A 27,157-nucleotide genomic window follows, 5' to 3' on the forward strand; every position below is an offset into this window, starting at 1 on the left:
GATGGTGATAATGAGATTTTCCCAGTCTCAAGGTGACAAATCTGGTCCTTGGATCTTCCTGCTCACCAGTCGAGCCAATTTGAATCTACAACCTCATTGTGCCGAAAGAGCTGATAGCGTACTCGGGTATTGTTCCCCTTGTTTATTCATTTTATTCATGGCCTCGAATTCTTTTCATGAACTGGATCTTCTGTCTGAAGGGGAAGGAGGAAACCAGCACAAGATGGAGAGAATTCCAGCAACTGTGTGGCAATGTACCAATTCCTTCCATTTATTCAGGAAGGCAATGTTTAGAATTGTCTTAAGGAGGAATGATAGATTAGTTGTTGGGATTTGATGGGGCGACAACTCTGGATAAATATATGTAATTGCTGCTTGAGTCAACTGTCTTTATTGATCCTGGGTCTTTGCTAAGGAGCTGCTCACGGAGTGATGTCAACAGAGTCTTTTTATTGACCCCTTGGGTCTGTCTGAAGATGGTGTCCAATGTCCAAATGCAGACCAGGATACCTGATGCCTTTAATACTCAGTGGTATGAACAGCTTTGTCATCTTGTACTAATCTGATGTTAATGATTTGGAAGAGAATATAGGTTGAACAATTAGTGAGGTTGTGGATGACACCAAAACTGGTGTGTGGTGAAAGTGAGAGTTATCTAAGTGGATGGAGACCACTGCTGAAGGTGGACGAAGGAATGGCAGGTGGAACTTAACAGGACAAGTATGATATGATAGATCTTGGGAAGCTAAACCTGAGCAGAACATACAGAGTGAATGAAAGAGCCCAGGAAGAGTTGTGAAACCACCTTTCTTGCCTCAGGGCCCTTTTCATCTCAAACATCCTGCGGCCGGAGAGTTGACCCTTCCACCTCTAAACTTGATACTTTCTGATTCTAGAAGTTACCATTTCTGTGTGTCGATGGGTGTTTATCATCCTGACAGGTTCTGCCTGAAATTGTTTAGTCTAATTGTTTCTTGGTGAAATTTGACAATGGGTTCTCCTCTGGGTTGGGCCTTCAAGTCCACATCAGCAATAGGAATTGACCCAGCTCCAGCCTCAGCTTGGCATTGCTCGGAGGTACTGTTCTGGCACTGGAGAGGGCCCATTGACCTCCCAGGCCACACCATCAGGTAAACTCAGTACACACTGGCACTGAGACCTTCCAGCATAGCAGAAGGATTCTTGTCTAGCACCAGCTGGCTCTGAGATGTCTCTGCCCTCCCATGCTAGAATCAGGCTGATACCCCCAAGCACCGTCAGCTGTTTTTGATATGTCCTTCACTAGGTGCACACATCATGCACCAACCCAGCCTCTGGCTGGCACAAGCTCATTTGAGGGACCACCCTTTTGGACTCGACCCTATTCAGGGGCACTGGTGGCGTAGGGTGTTTAAGCTTTAAGGAGTGCTCAAATCTTGATTGTGTCTTTATATGATTCCCCACTCTTCAATATGGACCTATTCACAGCCTCTCTCCACAATTCCCATGGGGCTATCTTTGTTTCTGTGTCTGACACACCTAGGTAGGGTATATGGGACCCAGTGGCATATGCTGGAGTTAGGGTATATAGCAAACATTTACAGTAACCAACCTTCAGATCAGAATGTGAATTGTAGTTTAAATTTAAAATGCAGCCTGGACCAGTAAATTGCATGAGTAGGACTCAGAAGACGGCACTCAGAGTCAGTTGTAGACCAGGAGACAGCCACTTGATCTCTCTCTCTCTCTCTCTCTCTCTCCCCCTCCTCCTCTCCCCCCTCCCCCTCTCCCCCGTCATTCCAGAAGGCTGTCAGTTTACATTTGTGTGTATCAAATAAAAGACTTCTTTATATCTGCAGGCTGTGTCTCTCTAGTCACTTTGTTCATATTACAACAGCACCTCCCCCGGGTGGCAAGGGCTCATGGCAAACTTTGAATTCCTTCCGCCCCTGTACTATTCAGCTCTCATTCTTATTCCTAGAAATTCTCTTTCAACCTTCCCTACCGGTTCACACCAAGGAAACTTCCTGAGTGCCCCTTGCATTTTGAAGCCCAGCGGGAGCCTGAGTCGTTCACAACCTCCTGTTGATTAGGCTGATGTACTGAACACAAGGGTGATCTGAGTCTGGAACTGAGTGTTCAGAAGTCCCTCCGTTCATCCTGTCAATGTCCTGTCCCGATCTGGGCTCTCCAGCAGTCAGGTCTTGCAGGTAAATTGAAACTATAACTGCTGCCAGTGTGAAAACCAACTTCAGGAGTTCCCACTGGGAACCTCAATGAAGGAGCAAGATCTCTCGTCCTATCCACCTAAAGTCACCAATTCACCTGCCCTTCTACTTCAGGTCTCCTCCAGAGAGATGGGAACCAGAGTGATAGTTCTGAGGATGGGGCAGTTAGTATACAACTAGCTGCAGTGTGCAGTGAGACTGAGGAAGGACAGGCAGATGATAGGGCAAAACTGCTGTCAGTGGGATGAGTTGCAGTGTAAAATAGGGACAGAATCAAAAAGGGTGATGAATACAGGACTGAAGGTATTATATTTGAATGCACAAAGTATACGGAATAGGATAGATGATCTTATAGTGCAGTTAGAATTTGGCAGGTATGTCATTGTGGGCATCACTGAGTCATTCCTGAAAGAAGATCGCAATTGGAACTTAACATCCAAGAATACACATTGTATTGAAAGGACATACAGGGAGGCAATGGGGGTTGGGTGGCTCTGCTGGTAAAAATGAATTCAAATTCTCAGAAGTAACATAGGATTGGAACATGTAGAACCTTGTGGGTAGTGCATTAAATACAGGCCCCCTAACAGTAGCCAGGATGTGTAATATAAATTTCAGCGGGAAATGGAAAAGGACAAAGTAGGGTTAGGATAATAGCATTTGGAAATTAGGAAGAGCCAGCATAGTTTTGTGTGGGGCAGGTGAGATTTTACCAACGATTGAGCTTTTTTGACAAGGTGACGAGAGAGATTGATGGGGCTAGGGCAGTGGGTGGTGTCCATGTGGATTGATGAGAGGACCTGTGAGCCTGATAAAGAGTAAAATAGACGTAAGAGTGGACATCGGAGCACTGCAAAATAACACTGGAGAAGTGGAAATGGGGGGGATAAAAGGAATGATGAGCTAACTGATTAAGAATTTCAACATGCAGGTAGACTGGGAGAATCAGAAAGGTACTGGACCCCAAGAAAGGGAGTTTGTGGAGTGCCTCCGAGATGGATTCTTAGAACAGCTTGTTCTGGAGCCTATCAGGGAGAAGGCAATTCTAGATTTAGTGTTGTGCAATGAACTTGATTTGATCAGGGACCTCGAAGTAAAGGAACCATTAGGAGGTAGTGACCATAATAACCATATAACAATCACAGCACGGAAACAGGCCATCTTGGCCCTCCTAGTCCGTGCCAAACCCTTAATCTCACCTAGTCCCACCTACCTGCACTCAGCCCATAACCCTCTACTTCTTTCCTGTCCATATACCTATCCAATTTTACCTTAAATGACACAACTGAACTGGCCTCTACTACTTCTACAGGAAGCTCATTCCACACAGCTATCACTCTTTGAGTAAAGAAATACCCCCTCGTGTTTCCCTTAAACTTCTGCCCACTAACTCTCAAATCATGTCCTCTAGTTTGAATCTCCCCTACTCTCAATGGAAACAGACTGTTCACGTCAACTCTATCTATCCCTCTCAAAATTTTAAATACCTCGATCAAATCCCCCCTCAACCTTCTACGCTCCAATGAATAGAGACCTAACTTGTTCAACCTTTCTCTGTAACTTAAGTGCTGAAACCCAGGTAACATCCTAGTAAATCGTCTCTGCACTCTCTCTAATTTATTGATATCTTTCCTATAATTCGGTGACCAGAACTGCACACAATATTCCAAATTTGGCCTTACCAATGCCTTGTACAACTTTAGCATTACATCCCAACTTCTGTACTCAATGCTATGATTTATAAAGGCCAGCGTTCCAAAAGCCCTCTTCACCACCCTATCTACATGAGACTCCACTTTCAGGGAACTATGCACAGTTATTCCTAGATCTCTCTGTTCCTCTGCATTCCTCAATGCCCCACCATTTACTCTGTATGTTCTATTTGGATTATTCCTGCCAAAATGTAGAACCTCACACTTCTCAGCATTAATCTCCATCTGCCAACGTTCAGCCCATTCTTCTAACCGGCACAAATCTCCCTGCAAGCTTTGAAAATCCACCTCATTATCCACAACACCTCCTACCTTAGTATCATCGGCATACTTTCTAATCCAATTTACCACCCCATCATCCAGATCATTTATGTATATTACAAACAACATTGGGCCCAAAACAGATCCCTGAGGCACCCCGCTAGTCACCGGCCTCCATCCCGATAAACAATTATCCACCACTACTCTCTGGCATCTCCCATCTAGCCACTGTTGAATCCATTTTATTACTCCAGCATTAATACCTAACGACTGAACCTTCTTAACTAACCTTCCATGTGGAACTTTGTCAAAGGCTTTGCTGAAGTCCATATAGACTACATCCACTGCCTTACCCTCGTCAACATTCCTCGTAACTTCTTCAAAAAATTCAATAAGGTTTGTCAAACATGACCTTCCACGCACAAATCCATGCCGGCTACTTCTAATCAGATCCCGTCTATCCAGATAATTATAAATACTATCTCTAAGAATACTTTCCATTAATTTACCCACCACACATGTCAAACTGACAGGTCTATAATTGCTAGGCTTCCTTCTAGAACCCTTTTTAAACAATGGAACCACATGAGCAATACGCCAATCCTCCGGCACAATCCCCGTTTCTAATGACATATTAAAGATCTCCGTCAGAGCTCCTGCTATTTCTACACAAACTTCCCTCAAGATCCTGGGGAATATCCTGTCAGGACCCGGAGATTTATCCACTTTTAAATTTCTTAAAAGCGCCAGTACCTCCACCTCTTTAATTGTCATAGGTTCCATAACTTCCTTACTTGTTTCCCACACCTTAGACAATTCAATATCCTTCTCCTTAGTGAATACCGAAGAGAAGAAGTCATTCAAAATCTCTCCCATCTCCTTCGGTTCCACACATAGCTGACCACTCTGATTCTCTAAGGGGCCAATTTTATCCCTCACTATCCTCTTGCTTTTAATATAACTGTAGAAACCTTTCGGATTTACTTTCACCTTATTTGCCAAACCAACCTCGTATCTTCTTTTAGCTTTTCTAATCTCTTTCTTAAGATTCCTTTTACATTCTTTATATTCCTCGAACTATTCCTTTACTCCATGCTGCCTATATCTATTGTAGACATCCCTCTTTTTCTGAACCAAATTTCTAATATCCCTTGAAAACCATGGTGCTCTCAAACCTTTAACCTTTCCTTTCACCCTAACAGGAACATAAAGATTCTGTACCCTCATAATTTCACCCTTAAATGACCTCCATTTCTCTATTACATCATTCCCATAAAACAACTTGACCCAATCCACTCTCTCTAAATCCCTTCGCATCCCCTCAAAGTTAGCCTTTAATATAAGTTTTAACCTACAATTTGAGAAGGAGAAGGGAAAATCAGATGTGTCAGTATTACAGTTGAACAAAGGGAACTATGGAGCTATGAGGGAGGCCAAAGTTCAATGGAACAATACCCTAGCAGGGAAGGCAGTGGAACAACAATGGCAGGTATTTCTAGGAATAATGCAGAAGGTGCAGGATCGGTTCATTCCAAAGAGGAAGAAAGATCTGAAGGGGAATAAGGGGTGGCCGTGGCTGACGAGGGAAGTCAAGGGCAGTATAAAAGTAAAAGAAAAGAAGTATAACATAGCAAAGATGAGCGGGAAACCGGAGGACTGGGAAGCTTTTAAAGAGCAACAGAAGATAACAAAAAATGTAATACGCCAAGAAAAAATTAGGTACGAAGGTAAACTAGCCAAGAATATAAAGGAGGATAGTAAAAGCTTCTTTAGGTATGTGAATAGCAAAAAAAGTAGTTAAGACCAAAATTGGGCCATTGAAGACAGAAACGGGTGAATTTATTATGGGGAACAAGGAAATGGCAGACGAGTTGAACAGGTACTTTGGATCTGTCTTCACTAGGGAAGACACAAACAATCTCCCAGATGTAATAGTGGCCAAAGGAACAGGGTAAAGGATGAACTGAAGGAAATTTATATTAGGCAAGAAACGGTGTTGGTCAGACTGTTGAGTCTGAAGGCTGATAAGTCCCCGGGACCTGATGGTCTGCATCCCAGGGTACTTCAAGAGATGGCTTTAGAAATCGTGGACGCATTGGTAATCATTTTCCAATGTTCTATAGATTCAGGAACAGTTCCTGCTAATTGGAGGGTGGCTAATGTTGTCCCACTTTTCAAGAAAGGAGGAAGAGAGAAAACAGGGAATTACAGACCGGTTAGCCTGACGTCAGTGGTGGGAAAGATGCTGGAGTCAATTATAAAAGAGGAAATTACGACACATTTGGATAGCTGTAGAAGGATCAGTCCGAGTCAGCGTGGATTTATGAAGGGAAAATCATGCTTGACTAATCTTCTGGAGTTTTTTGAGGATGTAACTATGAAAATGGACAAGGGAGAGCCAGTGGATGTAGTGTACCTGGACTTCCAGAAAGCTTTTGATAAAGTCCCACATAGGAGATTAGTGGGCAAAATTAGGGCACATGGTATTGGGGGCAGAATACTGACATGGATTGAAAATTGGCTGGCTGACAGGAAACAAAGAGTAGTGATTAATGGGTCCCTTTTGGAATGGCAGGCTGTGACCAGTGGGGTACCGCAAGGTTCGGTGCTGGGACTGCACGCTGGTTACAATATACATTAATGATTTAGATGAAGGGATCAAAAGTAACATTAGCAAATTTGCTGATGACACAAAGCTGGGTGGCAGTGTGAAATGTCAGGAGGACGTTATGAGAATGCAGGGTGACTTGGACAGGTTGGGTGAGTGGGCAAATGTATGGCAGATGCAGTTTAATGTGGATAAATGTGAGGTTATCCACTTTGGTGGCAAGAACAGGAAGGCAGATTACTACCTAAATGGAGTCAAGTTAGGAAAAGGGGAAGCACAACGAGATCTAGGTGTTCTTGTACATCAGTCAATGAAAGCAAGCATGCAGGTACAGCAGGCAGTGAAGAAAGCTAATGGTATGCTGGCCTTTATAACAAGAGGAATTGATAGATAGATACTTCATTCATCCCCAAGGGGAAATTCAACATTTTTCCAGTGTCCCATACACTTATTGTAGCAAAACTAATTACATACAGTATTTAACTCAGTATAAATATGATATGCATCTAAAATCACCCTCCCAAAAAGCATTAATAAAGCATTAATAAGCTTTTAAAAAGTTCTTAAATAGTTTACTAAAGTATAGGAGTAAAGAGGTCCTTCTGCAGCTGTACAGGACCCTGGTGAGACCCCACCTGGAGTACTGTGTGCAGTTTTGGTCTCCAAATTTGAGGAAGGACATTCTTGCTATTGAGGGAGTGCAGCGTAGGTTCACAAGGTTAATTCCCGGAATGGCGGGACTGCCGTATGTTGAAAGATTGGAGCAACTGGGCTTGTATACACTGGAATTTTGAAGGATGAGAGGGGATCTGATTGAAACATATAAGATTATTAAGGGATTGGACACGCTGGAGGCAGGAAGCATGTTCCCACTGATGGGTGAGTCCAGAACTAGAGGCCACAGTTTAAGAATAAGGGGTAGGCCATTTAGAACAGAGATGCGGAAAAACTTTTTCACCCAGAGAGTGGTGGATATGTGGAATGCTCTGCCCCAGAAGGCAGTGGAGGCCAAGACTCTGGATGCATTCAGGAGAGAGTTGGATAGAGCTCTTATAGATAGCGGGGTCAAGGGATATGGGGAGAGGGCAGGAATGGGGTACTGATTGTGTATGATAAGCCATGATCACAGTGAATGGCGGTGCTGGCTAGAAGGGCCAAATGGCCTACTCCTGCACCTACTGTCTATTGTCTTTTGAATCTTGCCAGCAAGGGTCAGAAGTGAGTGTAGACACTATTACTAAGGAGAAATTGCTTGGAAAGCAGAGATGTCAAAGTAGATAACTCACCTAGACTAGATAGGCATCACCCCAGGCAGGAATGAGGCAGCTGAACAGATATGAGAGGCTTAGTAGTGATATACAAGATCAGTAAATTCTAGAATGGTTCTGAAAGACTGGAATATCGCCACTCTTAAGAAGGGAAGGAGATAAAAGGCAGGAAATAGTATTAGAAAAGTACAGCATAGAATGGGTGAAGCAGCATTTCATGAATTATATGGTCATGCACTTTGGTAGAAGAAATTAAAGCGCAGACTACTTCCTAAATGCAGAGAAAATTTAAAGATCTGAGGTGCAAAGAAACATGGGAGTTCTCAAGCAGGATTTTCTAAAGGTACATTTGCAGGATGAGTTGCTGGTGAGGAAGACAAATGCGAGATTATTCATTTCAGGAGGATTAGCATATAAAAACAAGGATATAATGTTGAAGCTGTATGAAGCATTTGAGTATTGTGAACAGTTTTGGGCCCCTTATTTAAGAAAGGATGTGCTGACATTGGAAAGGGTTCAAAGGAGGTTCACGAAAATTATTCCAGCATTGAATGGCTTGTCATATGAATGACTTCCCTACCACATAGCCCTCTATTTTTCTAAGCTCCATGTACCTAAGAGTCTCTTAAAAGATGCTATTGTACCCACCTCTACCACATTGCTGGCAGTGCATTCCACGCACCCATCATTCTCTGTGTGAAAGAGTGGTCCTTTAGAATGGAGGCGAGATGGAATTTCTTCAGCCAGAAGGATGTGTATCTGTGGAATTCGTTGCCAGAGGCGGCTGTGAATGCTATTTCATTGGGTATATTTACACCAGAGTTTGATAGATTCTTGACTGGTCAGGACATGAAGGGATATGGAGGGAAGGCCGGAGATTGGGTTAAGGGGGAAAGTGGATCAGCCATGATGGAATGGCAGAAAGCTCCTGGGACCAGGTCCGGATTGTAGGGCTGAGAGAGGGAAAGGACCAGGGTGCAGAGCCACAGTATGGCCGAGTTCACGGTAATTGCCCCCTCAGTTGCAGTTTGGACACTGGTGCCGTATGAAGCCCCGCTTCCCGCTCCCACCTGCTGCTGATTCTCCAGCGCTTTCGTCCAGTCAGCGCATGCACGATTTTCTGGATGTGACGCTACATCAGTGCATCTGAACTTTGGGTCACAGGCGTTGAATTCTGAACTGCGGTGGTTTCTGGGTACCCAATGTGCTATTATATATGTTTGCAAGCACCGCTTCCTCCGCATGACTCAATAGTCAATTATTTTTATGTCATAAATACAGCAGCTACTTTAACACAGCAATCTCCCACAAATTATATGACATATGTGAGTGATGATAAGCCTGATTCTGATAGGAGTGAGTGCCTGGACACCTGTTTATCGCTATTAATTTAACTGATTTGGATGTGAATGTGCACAGAACGACCAGATACGTTGTTGATATTAAATTAGGGGTCGTGTTAATAGTGAATTAGGTTACAAAGAATCACAAAGACATCTTGATCAGTCAGGCAGATGGGCTGAGGAATGGCAAATGATTTTCAACTTCGATCAGTGTGAGGTAATGCATTTTAGACAATCAAACCAGGCTGGCAACTATACAATGGGAGTACATGTGCACAGTTCACTGAAAACAGCTATGCAAGTGGACAGTGTGGCGAAAGTTGCTTTTATCTTGCTGGCTTTCATTAGTCAGGGCATCGGGTTTAGGAGTAGGGACATTATGTTGCAGTTATATATGTAACATGCTATAAGGTTTCACTATTAATGTAATGGCCTCTCTGTAATGTTTCATTGCTGAGGTAATGGTTTCTCTGTAGCAGCAATATTTGGGTTACGATTAGAGTCAATGGGGTTTTGGAATGCGGGGCTATCCAATGAGAGAAACATTCTTTCTTGTGAGTCTGGAAGAGAGATTTTCGTGGTCTTTTGCCAGGGAGAGATGAGGAGAGAAGACACGAATGGAGAGAGTTGGTAGACCGCTGTATGGAGTGGACTTGGAGTGAGGGTCCGAAGGTCAGCAACGATCAGAGGAGGTTGATGGTGGACGACGGGCTTATTAGTGAGCTCCAACTTTGCGCAATTGACTGTTTCATGAGAATGGGCCCTTTTTTTTTGTTTTCTTTACTAACCATATAGTCAAAGTAAGAATTATAAGGCTCAATCGTTTAATCACATATTGTGTACTGTTTGTTATTTCAGGGTACTGATTTGTTACAGGACACATTGCGCAGGATCCACTCAAACGAGATTTCTTAAGTTTGGCAAGGCCGGGGGGGGGGGGGGGGTGCTATCACCCCCTATATTAAGCTGCTAGCTGAAGCGAGAGTTACATTTAATTTAATGTTCAGTCTGTTCTTGGGTCATAGAGTCATAGAGAAGTACAGCACTGAACCAGGCTCTTTGGCCCTTCTAGTCCATGGTTAATTATTCAAACTGCATGGTCCCATTGACCTGCACCAGAACCATAGCCTCCACACTCCTCCTATCCATGTACTGTACATATCCAAACTTCTTTAAAACTTTGAAATTGCGCTCACATGCACCACTTGCACTGGTAGCTTGTTCCATACCTTCACGGCCATCTGAGTGAAGTATCCCCCCATGTTCCCCTTAAATTTTTCACTGCTCACCCTTAACTCATAGCCTCTCGTTATAGTCCCACCCACCCTCGGTGGAAGAAGCCTGCTTGTCTTTACCCTATCTATACCCCTCATATTTTTGTATACTGTTCTCTGAATCTTCTACGTTCGAAGGATTAAAGTCCTAGCCTATTCAATCTTTCCTTATAACCCAGGTATTCCAGACCCGGCAAAATCCTTGTAAATTTTCTCTGTACTTTTCTTACCTTATTTACACCTTTACTGTAGGTAGGTGACCAAAACTGCACACAATACTCCAAATTAGACTTCATCAATGTCTTATACAACTTCAACATTACATGACATCTCCTATACTCAATACTTTGATTTATGAAGGCCAATGTGCCAGAAACTTATCAAAAGACCCTGTGCCGCCACTTTCAATGAATGATGGACCTGTATTTCCAAATCCCTTTGTTCTCCACAATTTATCAGTGCCCTATCTTACTCTGTATAACCCTAACCCTACTCTGGTTGGTCGGACCAAGTGTCGCACCTCACACATGTCTGTTCCATCTGCCATTTTCAGCCTATTTTTCCAGCTGATCCAAATCCCACTGAAAGCCATGGTAGTCTTCCTAGATATCCACTACATCCCCAATATTAGTGTTATGTGCAAACCTGCTGATCCAGTTAACCACACTACCATCAAGATCACTGATATGAATGATAAACAACAGATCCCTCTGGCACCCCACTAGTCACAGGCCTCCAGTCAGAGAGGCAGCCATCTACTACTACTTTCTGGCTTCTCCCACAAAGTCAATATCCAATCCAATTTACTACCTCATCTTCAATGCTGAGTGTCTGCACTTTCTTGACAAACCTCTCACGTGGGACCTTGTCAAATACCTTGCTAAAGTCCATGTAGATGACATCCACTGCTTTGCCTTCATCAACTTTCCGGGTAACCTCCTTGAAAATCTCTATACCAGTTAGACCAGGCCTACCATGCATGACGCCATGCTGACTATCCCTAATCAGTCCATGTCTGTCCAAATACTTATAATTAGAATACCTTCCAATAACTTTCCTCTTACATATGTCAGTCTTACAGGCCTATAATTTCCTGATTTATTTTTAGAGGCTTTCTTAAACAATGGAACAATGTTAGCTATTCTTCTATCCTCCAGTACCTCACTTGGAGCTAAGGATGATTTAAATATCTCTGCTCGGGGCCCTGTAAATTTTGCGCTTACCTCTAACAGGGTCTGAGGGAACACCTTGTCAGGCCCAGGGAATTTGTCCAGCCTAATTTACACCAATAGCAAATACTACCTCCTCTGTAATCTGTATTCGGTCCATGAACTCTATGTTGTTTTACCTTACTTCTATAGACTCTGTGTCCATCTCCTGAATAAATACAGATGCAAAAAAAAAATCCATTTGATATCTCCCCCATCTATTTCAGTTCCACACATGGATTACCATTCTGATCTTCCAGGGGACCAATTTTGTTCCTTGCAATCCTTTTGCTCTTAACAGGTCTGTAGAATTCCTGAGGACTCTCCTTCACCTTGTCTGCTCAGACAACCTCATGCCTTCTTTAGGGTTAGGGTTCTTTTAACCCTCCTGATGTCCTTTTGTAGTGTTCTCTTGCATTTCTCCTTCTCCATAAGAACCTCGTTTGTTCTTATCTGCCTATAATGTTCTTATCATTTGCAGTTGTTGATCTTTGGTGATGAAGAAGTATTCTTCAGCTGGAAGCATGCTTTGTCCCTGAAATGAAGTTTTCTGTTGTAATTCAGAGAAATCCACTGGAACTGGGGTGCTGAGTACACACCAGCATTTGTTCACTGGAGATCAGTTCTTCAACTATATTCACTGTACGAGGGATTCACTACATCTGGGATCTGACTTGATAAATTGATAGAGAACTGTGGGAAAGGATTCACTCACTCATCCCACCTGCAGACTCACCAGTGAATTCACACTGAGAAAAGGCCATTCACCTGCTCATACTGTGGGAAAGGATTCACTTGGTCGCCCAACCTACAGACACACCAGTCAGTTCACACTGGACAGAGGATGTTCACCTGCTTTGGCTGTGGGAAGGAATTCACTGAGGGTACATCAGCAAATTCACACTGGGGAGAGGCTGTTCACCTGCTCAGATTGTGGAAAGAGTCTCACTCGGTCATCCAACCTTGTCATGCACTACTGACTTCACTCTGGGGAAACAGTTTAAATAAGATGTATGCTGGATATTTAACCTTCACAGTTGCTGCATCTAGAGTTAAGTTCAGAAGTGATTGTTGGTATGCAGAACTCAGCAATTGTTGCTGTTGTTCATCAGACCCAGTTCTGCACCCTGTCACTGGGCATGGGAGGAGTTTCTTCTGCTGATGTTCAACTTTAACGGGACTGGAGTTGAATATTCTGGATCTGTGACTAATAAATTGGTTCTAATTTAAATTCTGTCTCAGGTACTTAGTGAATCTATAACACTCCCAGTGTAGAGTTGGGAATCACCTCAGCCCAGCTGGTCCCTACCAGTGTTTCTGTCCCATGACAGTCCTTTTAAATCCATCCTTGCTGTTGACCGATCACGCTCCCTGTGGTGATGGGATCCAGTCACCACTCTGGGTGAAGGGTTTTCCTCTGAATTTTCTCCATGACTTTCTGCAGACTGAAGAAAACAAGCTGACTGCAGTCATCTCTGACATATCCTTTGTTTATCAAATCACTAAGCTGAGGAGGAATGAGATTGGTAGTTAACTTCTATACTCCCTCCTCATTGCAACATTATGTGTAATTATCCCTGCTTTGAAAGGGCTGTGTATCAAACTCTGGGTTGTTCGAATACACCACTGTTGCCCTTGAAAGAATTTAAATATGGAAGAAAACATCAAACTTGAATGGGTCAAGGACAGTGGAAGCAGCCAAACCAATTGTCTTTGTTCTTGCAATGAGGTCAAAAGAATGTTAAGCATTTTGTTAAGCTTCTCTGTAACCTCTATTTTGTGAACTGTTTGATTAACTTATTCTTGCTCTGGATAACCTAATCAGAGCAATTGAACATGGACACAAGAGGTTTCTGATATTCACATTCTAAGCCTGAAATCATTCTCAGATAAGCTGTGTATTGTGTACAATGGCAGGGTTGCAGAAGTAATCTCGTTGTCTCAGCCCAGTGTCTCTGAGTGACCAGTTTGTCTGCATTGAACTGCAGTTGAAGAGAACAAAAAAAGTCACTTTCAGCATGAAGTTGTGTAGCCCTTGGACTATATCCAATAGGTCAGACGATTGGCCTTGAGACAACAAGAATGAGGTGAATCACTTGGGAGGAAGAGTTTAAAAAGTTAGAAGCTGCAAATGCAAAGGGGCAATAATTCCAGAGACTAATTATCACAAGGAAAAAGCTCTATCCCAGGGACTAGGAGAAGAAAGTATCGATCATTTGGCCAACAGGAGATCTCCTGGAGAAGTGGAATGAGTATTGGGTCAGATGGAACAGTAAAATTCATGTTTTAAGGTGTTAACCTAGAATCAAACTCGTTACTTCATTGTTTGTGCAGAAACAATAAAGTGCAAGCTTTGTTTAATTAAGAGTTGCAGAGTGAGTTTCCAAACCAAGTTCACTTGATGAATAGACAACATACTTGGCGACTCAGGGTGTGCTCGAAGAGAAGAATCAAGGTCTGGACCCTAGTTTCGATTTGAACCACCCACTAAGTTAGGATAATAAAATGGGGAAAAGGAAGGTAGAGGAACCCAGGGGTTTCAGAGGTTTGCAGCAATTACTTTCATAGTTATATATTAAGGTAATGTCCAGTTATATATTAAGGAGTGGATAGGAAAGGTTAAGAGTGGAGGGTCAGGAAAAAAATGTGAGAAGAAATCATAAGAGATTTAAAAAGAAAAGCTGTTATATGGGATACCAGCTGGAAGGTCTAATTGAAGTGAAGAGAGAAAAATAGAAACTGCAAGTGTAGGGTAGAATTAGAGAGAGAAAAGAGCTGGAGTGAAAGTGGAAAGAAAATGTCATTCTGAAGAAGCAGGGTCAGGCGAATTTGATCCACAAGTCAGTTTCAGGGTCAGTGTGAACATGTAACAAGAGAAAAGGAGAAAACTGATGAGGCAAATTCAGAATTAGAGAAATGGAAAAGACAGGGTCAGGATTTACAGACACTTATGAATATCATGCAGAAATTAGCAGCTGAGGAAAAAAGGCAGTGCCGATCACACCAAGTATTTAAAATAGATGAAAAAGCTGTAACATCAATTCTCAGCTCAGAGAGGAGTGATGTTTGCATTTGGTATGAGGACTGACGATGATGGTGATGTAGATTGGGGTGATTTAGCGGATGAAGTGAGACACTATAATAGTGAAGATGATTGGGGAATCGTCCTGTCTCCCTGTGAATCTTTCCAACAGGGTATGGTACCTTCAACATACACTGCCCTAATGGTACTCTTGGTAGCAGAGTATTCAGGACACACCAGGGTCCAATTGTGACATGGTATTCTACCCCTTTTGATGTGGCCCAATTGAGTACTATAGCTGCAAATACCCAGAAGTACAGGCTGGGAGACCATCCTTGGGAACTTTTCCAGTGCATTCAGCTGCACAAGATAATTCATAAGTTTAGATGCAGCAGAGAAACAGAAGTTAACCCTCTGTTTCTAACTTCAGTGTTACAGTCAGCCCTGCTGGAGGAACAGGCATAGAGCCAGGGAACACTGGATGATTATGAGAGGCTACCTTAGAAGCTGCAGGGACTTACTGAGATGACCTGGTGGAAGCTTTGCATCAGTGCAAACAGCAGATGGGGAAGCACTCCTCTGCACTAGTGACAAGGTTGTGGCCAGTTTTTTCAAGCGTTCATGGTCCTGATTTGGATAAACAAAAGATGACCTATTGACATAGTAACTGGGGAGAAACTTGGTATCACACAGAACTCAGGAGAGTAGAAGAGTGTGAAATGTTTGATCCTACAGATCTATGGAAATATGTATTGAACATTGTATTTTTTGTATCCATTTCATGTGGAAAAAAATGTGCAATTTCCAGAGTGCTAAGTTAACATGTTGCAATATATGTATTTGACTAAAGTAGCAAGAAGAGACTACAAGAAATGTACTTACTAAAAGAATATATGACAGCAAACACCCAATGTGCTGAATATTTGCAAGAAATAGGAAGTAGCAAAGCCAAAGTCAACTGCAAATGACAGACTACAGCAAAAGACAGCTTGCTGGAAATAGTAACCTCAACTCCATATAAAAGGAACACTTTATAAATGGTGTGTCAGAAGCCCCTCCCATCCCTGGTGGGAATGGAGGTGAGCTTGCCCCTTGCAAGTATAGAATAAAGATGCTTGATAAAGATCCACACACTGTTGGTATTGTGTTTTTGTAAGACTGAATGAAGAAATACTTGACAATGGGTTCAGGGTGAAAGGTGGAAACTTTAAAGGGAAAATGAAGGTAAAATTCTTCACAAAGACAGTCATGAGAATGTGGAACAAACTGCAAGAACAAATGGTGTATGTGACCTCAATTTTAACATTTATGGATGGTAAAAGTATGGAGAGTTGTGGACTGGTGCAGGTTGATGGAAGTAGGCAGTTTAAGTGGTACAGTACAGACTAGCTGGACCAAAGAGCCTGTTTCTGTGCTGCACTTTTCTATAACTCCTATTTCCTCCTTTTACCTCCTTCTCTTCTAATGAATGACAATATTCCAGTCCTTCAGAACCTTTCCAGAATCTACTGATCTTGAATGATCATTATTTAAGAACTTTTTAAAAGCTATTAATGCTTTTTGGGAGGGTGATTTTAGATGCATATCATATTTATACTGAGTTAAATACTGTATGTAATTAGTTTTGCTACATTAAGTGTATGGGACACTGGAAAAATGTTGAATTTCCCCTTGGGGATGAATAAAGTATCTATCTATCTAAAACTTCTCCAATCTGTTCAGCTGCCTCATTCACAGACCGAGGGTGCTGCACATCTGGTCCAGGTGACTTTACTCACTTCTGCCCCCTGCTGACAAAATTCTTATTCAGTTTGTTCACCATTCCTTCTTTCACCCATGCCACCTCTCCAGTGTCATTTTCCCGCACTCTAATGTCCACTCTTACCGTTTATCAGGCTCACAGGGCTTCTCATCAATCCATGTGGACACCATCCGTTGCCCTACCCTCATCAATCACTTTCATTACCTTGTCAAAAAACTCAATTTGGTAAGACAACCTGTCCTGACAAAACCATGCTTGCTGTCCCTAACTAGGCCATGAGCTTCCAAATGTTCATATATCCTATCATTAATTTTTTTCTCCTTTTTCCTCCATTCTCCTTCACTATTTCCCATTGAAATTTATATCCCACATCCTGGCTACTGTCATGGGGCCCATATTACTAGCTGCATCATTCATTCTAATTTCTGTTCTTGTATATTTTTATAAAGTCAAAGTTGAGCATATAATAACAACAGAGAACATAGTAATCTACAGCACATTACAGGCATTTCAGCCCACGATGTTGTGGCAACCGTGTATCCTACCCTAGAAACTGCCTAGAATTTCCCTAGTGCATAGCCCTCTACTTTTCTAAGCTCCATATACCTATCTAAGAGGCTCTTAAAAGGCCCTATTGTATCCACTTCCGCCACCGGCAGTGTGTTCCACGCACCCACCACTCTCTGTGAAAAACTTATCCCTGACATCCCCTCGGTACCTATTTCAAAGCACCTTAAAACTATGCTCCCTCACGTTAGCCATTTCAGCCTAGGAAAAAGACTTTCTGGCTATCCACACGATCAATGCCTCTCATCATCTTATACACTTCAATTAGGTGACCTATCATCCATTGCTTCAAGGAGAAAAGGCCATATTCACTCAACCTATTCTCATAAGGTACGCCCTCCAAACCAGGCAATATCCTTGTAAATCTCCTCAGCACTCTCTCCACATCCTTCCTGTAGTGAGGTGACCAGAACTGAAAACAGTACTCCAACTGGGGTCTGACCAAGGTCTTTTATAGCTGTAACATTACCTCTTGGCTCTTGAACTCAGTCCCATGGTTGATGAATGTCAATACACCATACACCTTCTTTACAACACTGTCACCCTGCACAGCAGCTTTGAGTGTCCTATGGACATGGACGCCAAGATCTCTCAGATCCTCCACACTGCCAGAAGTCATACCATTAATATTATATTCTGTCTTCAAATATGACCTACCAAAATGAACCACTTCACACTTATCTGGGTTGAAGTCCATCTGCCATTTCTCAACCCAGTTCTGCATCCTATCAATGTCCTGCTGTAACCTCTGGCAAACCCCCAAACTACCCACAACACCCCCAACCTTTGTGTCATCAGCAAACTCACTAACCCACCCTTCTATGTCTTCATCCAGGTCATTTATAAAAAATAATCACAAAGAGGAGGGGTGCCAGAACAGATCCCTGTGGAATACCATTGGTCACCAACCACCATGCAGAATACAAATCATCTACAACCTCCCTTTGCCTTCTGTGGGCAAGCCAATTCTAGATCCACAAAGCAAGGTCTCCTTGGATCCCATGCCTTCTTACTTTCTGAAGGAGCCTTGCATGAGGAACCTTATCAAATGCCTTACTGAAATCCATATACACTATATCCACTGCTCTACTTTCATCAATGTGTTTTGTTACATCCTCAAAGAATTCAATCAGGTTCATAAGGCATGACCTGCCCTTGACAAAGCCATGCTGACTAATCAGATTATGACTCTTCAAATGCTCATAAACCCTGCCTCTCAGGATCTTCTCCAACAACTTGCCCACCACTGAAGTCAGACTCACTGGTCTATAATTTCCTGGATTATCTCTACTTCCTTTCTTGAACAAGGGAACAACATTTGCAATTCTCCAATCCTCTGGTACTTCTCCCATCCCTATTGATAACACAACGATCATCACAAAAGCCTCAGCAATCTCCTCCCTCACTTCCCACAGTAGCCTGGGGTACATCTCATCTGGTCCTGGTGACTTATCTAACTTAATACTTTTCAAAAGCTCCAGCACATCCTCTTTCTTAATGTCTACATGCTCAAGTGTTTCAGTCCACTGTAAGTCATCCCCACAGTTGCCAAGGTCTTTCTCCCCAGTGAATACTGAAGCAAAGTATTCATTAAGTACCTCCACTACCTCCTCCGATTCCATGCACATGTTTCCACTATCACACCTGATTGGTCCTGTTCTCACCAGGGTCATCTTCTTGCTCTTCACATACTTGTAGAATGCCTTGGGGGTTTCCTTAATCCTGCTCACCAAGGCCTTCTCATGGCCCCTTCTGGCTCTCCTAATTCCATTCTTAAGCTCCTTCCTAGCAACCTTGTAATTTTTTAGAACTCTAACAGTACCTAGTTTCTTGAACCTCTCATAAGCTTTTCTTTTCTTCTTAACTAATTTTCTATATCCTTCATACACCATGGTTCTTTAACCCTACCATCCTGTCCCTGCCTCAATGGAACATTCCTATGCAGAACTCCATGCAGATGTCCCTGAACATTTGCCACATTTCTGCTGTGCATTTCCCTGAGAGCATCTGTTCCCAAGTTCCTGCTTAAAAATATTATATTTCCCCCTACCCCAATTAAATGTTTTCCCAAATTGTCTGCTATCCCTCTCCAGTGCGATGGTGAAGGAGATAGAATTGTGGTCACTACCTCCAAGATGCTCTCCCAACGAGAGATCCGACACCTGAGCAGTACCAGTTCAAGTACAGTCTCTCCTCTAGTTGGTTTATCTATGTATTATGTCAGGAAACCTTCCTGAACACACCTAACAAACTCCACCCCATATAAACCCCTTGTGTTAAGGAGATGCCAATCAATATTAGGAAAGTTAAAATCTCCCATCACAACAACCCTATTTCTATTGTATCCTTCCAGAATCTGCCTCTCTATCTGCTCCTCGATATCTCTGTTACCATTGGGAGGCTATAAAGAACACCCAGTAGTTATTGCCGCATTCCTGTTTCTGACTTCTACCCACACTGACTCATTAGACCATCCCTTCATGACTTCCTCCTTTTCTGCAGCCGTGACACTATCCCTAATTAACAATGCCACGCCCCCCCCATCTCTTTTGCCCCCCTTGCTGTTCTTTTTCAAACATCTAAAGCCTGGCACACAGCAGCCATTCCTACTCCTGAGACATCCAAGTCTCTATAATGACCGCAACGTCATAGTTCCACATATTGATCCACACTCTTAAGTTCATCCACCTTGTTATGATACTCCTTGCATTAAAATAGACAGATCTCAAACCATCAGGCTGAGTGCATCTTTGCTCTAACGTCTGCCAATCCTTGCTCACAAACTCCCTACAAGCTGTCTCTACTTGCGCTCCAACCTCCCTGACCTCTGCCTCTTCACTTCAGTTCACACCCCTTTGCAAATCTAAACCCTCCCCAATTGCATTAGCAAACCTCCCCACCAGGATATTGGTCCCCCTCTGATTCAAGTACAACCAGTCCTTTTTATACAGGTCACACCTGCCCCAGAAGAGGTCCCAATGATCCAGAAGACTGAATCCCTGCCCCCTCCTCTAATCCTTCAGCCATGCATTTATCCTCCAACTCATTCTATTCCTATACTCACTGTTGCCTGGCCCAAGCAGCAATCCTGAGATTACTACCTTTGAGGTCCTGCTTCTCAGCTTCCTTCCCTGAACCCTAACCCTGTATTCTGCTTTCAAGACCTCCACCCTTTTTCTACCTATGTCATATGTACCACGACCCTTGGCTGCTCATCCTCCCATTTCAGCATATTGTGGACACACTCAGAAACATTACAAACTAACATCGTTGTTTCCTTTTCAAACCCACAGAATCACCTATCTGTCCCCCTAACTATAGAGTTCCCTATTACCGCTGCCATCTTCTTCCCTACCCTTCTGAGCCACAGGGCCAGACTCAGTACCAGAGGCACAGTCACGGTTGTTTCTCCCAGGTAGGTCACCACCCCTCCCCCCCAACAACACTCAAAATGGAGTACTTGCTGTTAACTGGAATAGCCATGGGGTGCTCTCCACTACCTTCCCTTCCTTAAGGAGGGCATGAAGCGACTACTCTCCACTGAACATTGACGGCTCCTGGGTAGAGATCATTAGAGTACCAAATTTCTTGGTGTTCACCTGGCGGAGAATCTCACCTGGTCCCTGGGTAGAGATCATTAAGAGTATCAAATTTCTTGGTGTTCACCTGGCAGAGATGGCTCCTGGGTAGAGATCATTAAGAGTACCAAATTTCTTGGTGTTCACCTGGCAGAGAATCTCACCTGGTCCCTCAACACCAGCTCCATAGCAAAGAAAGCCCAGCAGCATCTCTACTTTCTGTGAAGGCTGAGGAAAGTCCATCTCCCACCCCCCATCCTCATCACATTCTACAGGGGTTGTATTGAGAGTATCCTGAGCAGCTGCATCACTGCCTGTTTCCGAAATTGCACCATCTCGGATTGCAAGACCCTGCAGTGGATAGTGAGGTCAGCTGAGAAGATAATTGGGGTCTCTCTTCCCACATTATGGACATTTACACTATACACTGCATCCACAAAGCAAACAGCATTATGAAGGTTATGAACACCCCTCATACAGACTCTTCTTCTTCTTCCTGCCATCCGGGAAAAGGCACTGAAGCATTTGGGCTCTCATGACCAGACTATATAACAGTTTTCTTCCTCCAAGCTATTAGACTCCTCAATACCCAGAGCCTGGACTGACACCAAATTACTGCCCTCTGCTGTGCCTATTGTCTTGTTTATTATTTATTGCAAAACCTGCACTGTTTTGTACACTTTATGCAGTCCTGGGTAGGTCTGTAGTCCAGTGTAGTTTTTTTTGTGTGGTTTATGTAGTTCAGTGTAGTTTCTGTAGTTTCATGTAGCACCATGGTCCTGAAAAACATCGTCTCATTTTTACTGTGTACTGTACCAGCAGTTATGGCTGAAATGACAATAAAAAGTGACTTGACTTGACTTCTCCTGATGGTCACCCACTTATCTGTCTCCTGTGGCCCCGGGGTGACTACCTCTCTGTAGCTCCTGTCTATCACCTCCTCACTCTCCCTGATTGAGCTGCAGCTCCAGTTCCCTAACTTGGTCTTTAAGGAGTAGTAGCTCAACACACTTGGCACAGATGTGACCAGAAATCTCCCAAACATCCCACATCTGACACTCAGAACAGAACACTTGCCTCACAGTCAAACCTATTATTCTTGTGGGGGGAGGGGGGGAAGTAACCTACCTCCGCTGAAGCTCCGATGAGCCAAAGCCTACTACTCTGACTTACACTACTCCGATGACCGCCCTGCTAGAAATTTTATTTCAGAGCTTTCTCAGCATCCTTGCGCAATGATGAGCTACTGCGTCCGCGCACTTCTCCCCTGACCTGCGAAGCTTGCTCTCTTCAAATTGATTGGTCCGTCGCTAATGCTAAAAAAACTTACTTGCAGCAGTATAAATGTAAATAACATCAATTTCAAAAGTTCAAAGTACATTTTATTACCAAGGTATGTATTAATTTTACAACCTTGAGATTTGTCTGCTTACAGGCAGCCACAAAAGAAGAAACCTGGAAGAACCCAATTTTCAAAAAAAGACCCAACACCCAATGCCTTGACAGAAAAAAAATTGGATCATATCATGCAAACAGTAAAGCAAGCAACAGCATACAGAATAAAATTGAAGCAGGGAACAGCCGGAGTGGATCCATAGTCTGTCTCATTCCATTACATGCCGCGAAGCTCGCAGACACTCGGCCCAGAGCAGCCAGAGCACGATGCAGCCTCAGCGAGTTAAATGTTGCCAAGCAGAACCAGCTCGACCTCTGGTCTCCAGAGAGGCCCCGCGTGTAAATTGTCCAAGCACCGGGTCGTTCTCTGAACTCGAGCCCCGCCGTAGCAATACGCTCTGGGTCGCTACTCGACCTTTCCAAATCGGCACGCACTTAGATGGATCAAACAAACTTAACATTATAAAAGGAAACAAAATTAGAGAAAAGAATGAAATAATCCTTGCATGGTTACAATTTCGATTTCCTCCCCGAGATAAGGATTTTGCATGGAAACATCTTCCTAAGAGGAACCTATTTAAAGAACGCCAGTAATTTATTTACAATATTCATAGGATTCCCAGCAGCTCCTGATTGACAGCTCACCTCTTGGACTACGGCCTCCCAAACACCTGATGCATTGTGATTGCGTCAACACGAGGAGATGCAGATACTGGAAATTCAAACACACACAAAATGCTGGTGGAACACAGCGGGCTAGGCAGCATCTATAGGGAGAAGCGATGTCAGCGTTTCGGGCCGAGACCCTTATCATCGTTCCTTGGCAACGCGCCGGAGCTGGGGGGGGGGGGGGGGGGAGAGGGGTTCCTGATACTGGAAGTAGAACTGCTGAGGATTGGGCGGGGTAGAGATGGCAGCAAGTGACCAAGAAAGATGGAGGTGGGATGAGTGATAGGAGTTGTTTGGAGGAAGGCAAATGGCAGGTTTCTGAGAAACGGAGATAGCAGCGGCGAATTGACAATTGAGACAGGATTTAAATTAAAAAGGGAAACAAGTCATTCCACTACACGTTTCGTTGCACATGTAATAAATAACTATAATCTTTAAAAAATATTAGAGTTGAAGGCAACAGACAGGATTTAAATATATGTAAGACATATGAGCAGAATTAAGCCATTTGGCTCATCGAGCCTGCTCTCCCTTTTCATCATGGCTGATCCATTTTCCCTCTCAAACCCAATCTCTTGCCTTCTCCCCATATCCCTTCATGCCATGACTCATCAAGAATTTATCAACCTGTCTTAACTATACCAAATGACTTGGTCTTCATGGCCACCGGTGGCAATAAATTCCACAGATTCATCGTGAAAGAAATCCCTCCTCTTCTCCATTCTAAAAGGATACCTCTCTATTCTGAAGCTGTCTCCTCTGGTCTTAAGACTCTCCCACAATAGGAAATACCCTCTTTACATCTACATTATTGACACCTTTCAACATTTAATAGATTTCAATGAGGTCACCCCTCATTCTTCTGAATTTGAGTAGAGGCCCAGAGCCATCAAACGCTCCTCGTATTACAAGCTTTTCAATCCCAGAATCGTTTTCTTGAACCCCCTTTGAATACTCTCCAATATTAGCACATGCTTTCTGAGATAAGGGGCCCAAAACTTCTCACAATACTCCAAGTGAGATCTCACTAATGTTTTATAAAGCCTCAATATTACATACTTGCTTTTTGTATTCTAGTCCTTTTGAAATGAATGCCAAAGAACAAAGGAAAAGAGACTTTTAAAACACAAGAAATTCTGCAGATCCTAAACGCAATAAATTCTACAGATGCTGGAAATCCAGAGCAACATGCACAAAATGCTAGAGGAACTCAGCAGGTCAGGCAGCATGTACGGACAGGAATAAACAGTCAACTTTTCAAGCTGAGACCCTTCTTCAGGACTGGAAAGGAAGGGGAAAGATGCCAGAATAAAAAGGTGGGGGAGGAACAGAAGCTAGAAGGTGATAGATAGGTGAGTGGGGAATGAAGCGATGAAGAGAGAAACAGAAAGAGATATTGTGAATGCAAAAACTTTAAGAAACAAGGCAGTATTAGCGTTTTGTAAAGATAGTGAGCAATGTGAGGAAGCTTAGGGGTTAAAAGCTGTGGGAGGAAGCAAGGTAACACCAAGTAATCATATTGAGTGGCAGTGGCTTTGGGGAATAATCACGTGAGTAGTTCTAGACCTATCCATTGACCAAGTTAAAAATAAATTAGTTAGGGGGCAAAGTTATGGATGCTAAACATTTAAAATGGTTTCATAGCCATGTAAGAACAGATAGCTTACCAGTGTTGATTGCATTTGATGGGAAAAAGTTGCTGGATAGGGTTAATTTAAGTGATATGAGTTATATGGTTCAAATCTATTGCTCATTCAGATGTTTTCAGTGCCAGTTCAGTCATGTAGCAGCTGTGTGGAGGAGTAAAACAACGTGTGGAGAAGGCTTTAGGCCAAAATGATAGATTTTTGCCTTATCAGTGTGTCTTCTCTAAACAAACGAGGGAACTTAGATCAGTGATGTGAAATCATAAGGCATAATGTATGCAGCCTGTGAGAATACAGCCCACAATCATTGCTTTGAGTCGTTAATCTAAACTGAAGGCAGTTCTTTCGGTCAAGGACCATCTCTGCAACTGTTCATGGAACAGAGCACACACAAGCTGGCACTTAATTTTAACCCATTATTTACCAGAATCAGAGAATCATTTCTTATGTCCGCTAATTCCCTTAAAATTTCATCAGTCCCCTCTCCTATGATCCACTCTCTTCTATCAGATTCCTTTTTCTCCAGCTCTTGACCTTTCCCACCCACTTGGCGAGGAGTAAAACATGTGGAGAAGGCTTTCGGCCAAAATGTAGTAATTGTGGAGGGTAACGTAGATTTGCTTATGCATCGAGTCCTATACATAAGAAAGTTGTAGAAGTGCCATGATCGTCAATTTCAGACGGTCTCAACCTGAGCACACACCCCTCAGCATCAGCAGCTCCACAGTGGAGAGAGTGGAAAACATCAAGTTCCTTAGGGTGCAGATCTCAGACAATCTCACCTCGTTCAGGAACACCACTGGGATTGTGAAACGAGCCCAGCAGAGATTGCACTTTCTGAGGAAGCTTAAACAAGCATCACTCCCTACTAACATCTTAACTACATCCTACAGAGGCGTGGAGTGTGCTGACCTTTTGCATCACAACCTGGTACTCCAACTGCCGTGCTGCCGACAAAAAAGCCTTGCAGAGGGTGGTTAGGGGAGCAAAGAAGGTTATTGGGGTCTCCCTACTTTCTGTCCAAGACCTCTTTCAGAGTCGATGCCTCCAGAAGACATGGTACATCATTAAAGACCCCTCACACCCTCTCCATGAACTGTTTGTTCTTCTGCCATCAGGTAAACGTTACAGGAGCATCAAAACTAAAACCACAAGGCTACTAAACAGCTTCCTCCCACAGGCAGTCAGACTGCTAAATAGCTGCTCCACCTGACTCTGCTTTGGACACTTTTAACTTGCACTGGACACTTATACAAACCCTATTTCCAGAAAAGTTGGGATATTTTCCAAAATGCAATAGAAACAAAAATCTGTGATATGTTAATTCACATGAGCCCTTATTTAACTGACAAAAGTACAAAGAAAAGATTTTCAATAGTTTTACTGATCAACTTAATTGTATTTTGTAAATATACACAAATTTAGAATTTGATGGCTGCAACACACTCAACAAAAGTTGGGACAGAGTTAAAATAAGATAAAAAAGTGCACAGAATATTCAAGTTACACCGGTTTGGAAGACTCCACATTTGCTAATTGGTAGCAGGTGAGGTATCATGACTGGTATAAAAGTAGCATCCATCAAAGGCTCAGTCTTTGCAAGCAAGGATGGGTCGTGGCTCACCCCTTTGTGCCAAAATCCATGAGAGAATTGTTAGTCAGTTCAAAAGGAACATTTCCCAACGCAAGATTGCAGAGAATTTAGGTCTTTCAACATCTTCAGTACATAATATTGTGAAAAGATTCAGACATCTCAGTGTGTAAAGGGCAAGGCCAGAAACCACTGTTGCGCGTGATCTTCAAGCCCACAGGTGGCACTGCCGAAGAAACCGTTATGCTACTGTGACAATTATAGCCACCTGGGCTCAGTACTTCGGAAAACCATTGTCACTTAACACAGTCCATCGCTGCATCCAGAAATGCAACTTGAAACTGTATTACGCAAGGAGGAAGCCATATATCAACTCTATGCAAAAGTGCTGGCGAGTTCTCTGGGCCCGAGCTCATCTCAGATGGAACCGTGTGCAGTGGTCAGATGAGTCCACATTTCAGCTAGTTTTCAGAAAAAACGGGCGTCGAGTTCTCTATGCCAAAGATGAAAACGACCATCCTGATTGTTATCAGCGAAAGGTGCAAAAGCCAGCATCTGTGATGGTATCGGGGTGCATCAGTGCCCACGGCATGGGTGAGTTGCATGTATGTGAAGGTACCATTGACTCTGAGGCGTATATTAGGATTTTAGAGAGACATATGTTGCCATCAAGGCGGTGTCTCTTCCCAGGACGTCCATGCTTATTTCAGCAGGACAATGCCAGACCACATTCTGCACGGGCTACAACAGCGTGACTTTGTAGACACAGAGTGCGTGTGCTTGACTGGCCTGCTGCCAGTCCAGATCTATCTCCTATTGAAAATGTATGGCGCGTCATGAAGAGGAGAATCAGACAACGGAGACCACAGACTGTTGAGCAGCTGAAGCCTTATATCAAGCAAGAATGGACAAAATTTCCCAATTACAAATCTACTGCAATTAGTATCCTCAGTTCCAAAACGATTAAAAGGAAAGGTGATGTAACACAATGGTAAACATGCCTGTCCCAACTTTTGTTGAGGGTGTTGTAGCCATCAAATTCTAAA

At 43.2% G+C, this 27,157-nt stretch overlaps 2 protein-coding genes across 6 annotated transcripts in view; one reads left to right on the plus strand and one right to left on the minus strand.

The window, feature by feature from the left end:
* LOC132380373 (zinc finger protein 239-like) overlaps window positions 1-27,157 on the minus strand; it is a 91,959-nt gene that overhangs the window by 5,337 nt on the left and 59,465 nt on the right. For 2 of the 5 annotated variants that reach the window (XM_059949101.1, XM_059949099.1), the window contains exon 4: window positions 22,246-22,639. The exons of the other annotated variants lie outside the window; for them this stretch is intronic. In XM_059949101.1, the coding sequence (XP_059805084.1) occupies window positions 22,335-22,639 (305 nt within the window). In that variant the 3' untranslated portion in view covers window positions 22,246-22,334. Of the gene's footprint in view, window positions 1-22,245; window positions 22,640-27,157 lie in introns of those variants that run through there. 5 annotated transcript variants of the gene reach the window in all.
* Window positions 1-27,157, plus strand: part of LOC132380374 (zinc finger protein 721-like) — a 77,345-nt gene that overhangs the window by 3,703 nt on the left and 46,485 nt on the right. The window lies entirely within an intron of this gene.

This window comes from Hypanus sabinus, chromosome 24 (genome assembly GCF_030144855.1).
Source record: "Hypanus sabinus isolate sHypSab1 chromosome 24, sHypSab1.hap1, whole genome shotgun sequence".
Lineage (NCBI taxonomy): Eukaryota > Metazoa > Chordata > Chondrichthyes > Myliobatiformes > Dasyatidae > Hypanus > Hypanus sabinus.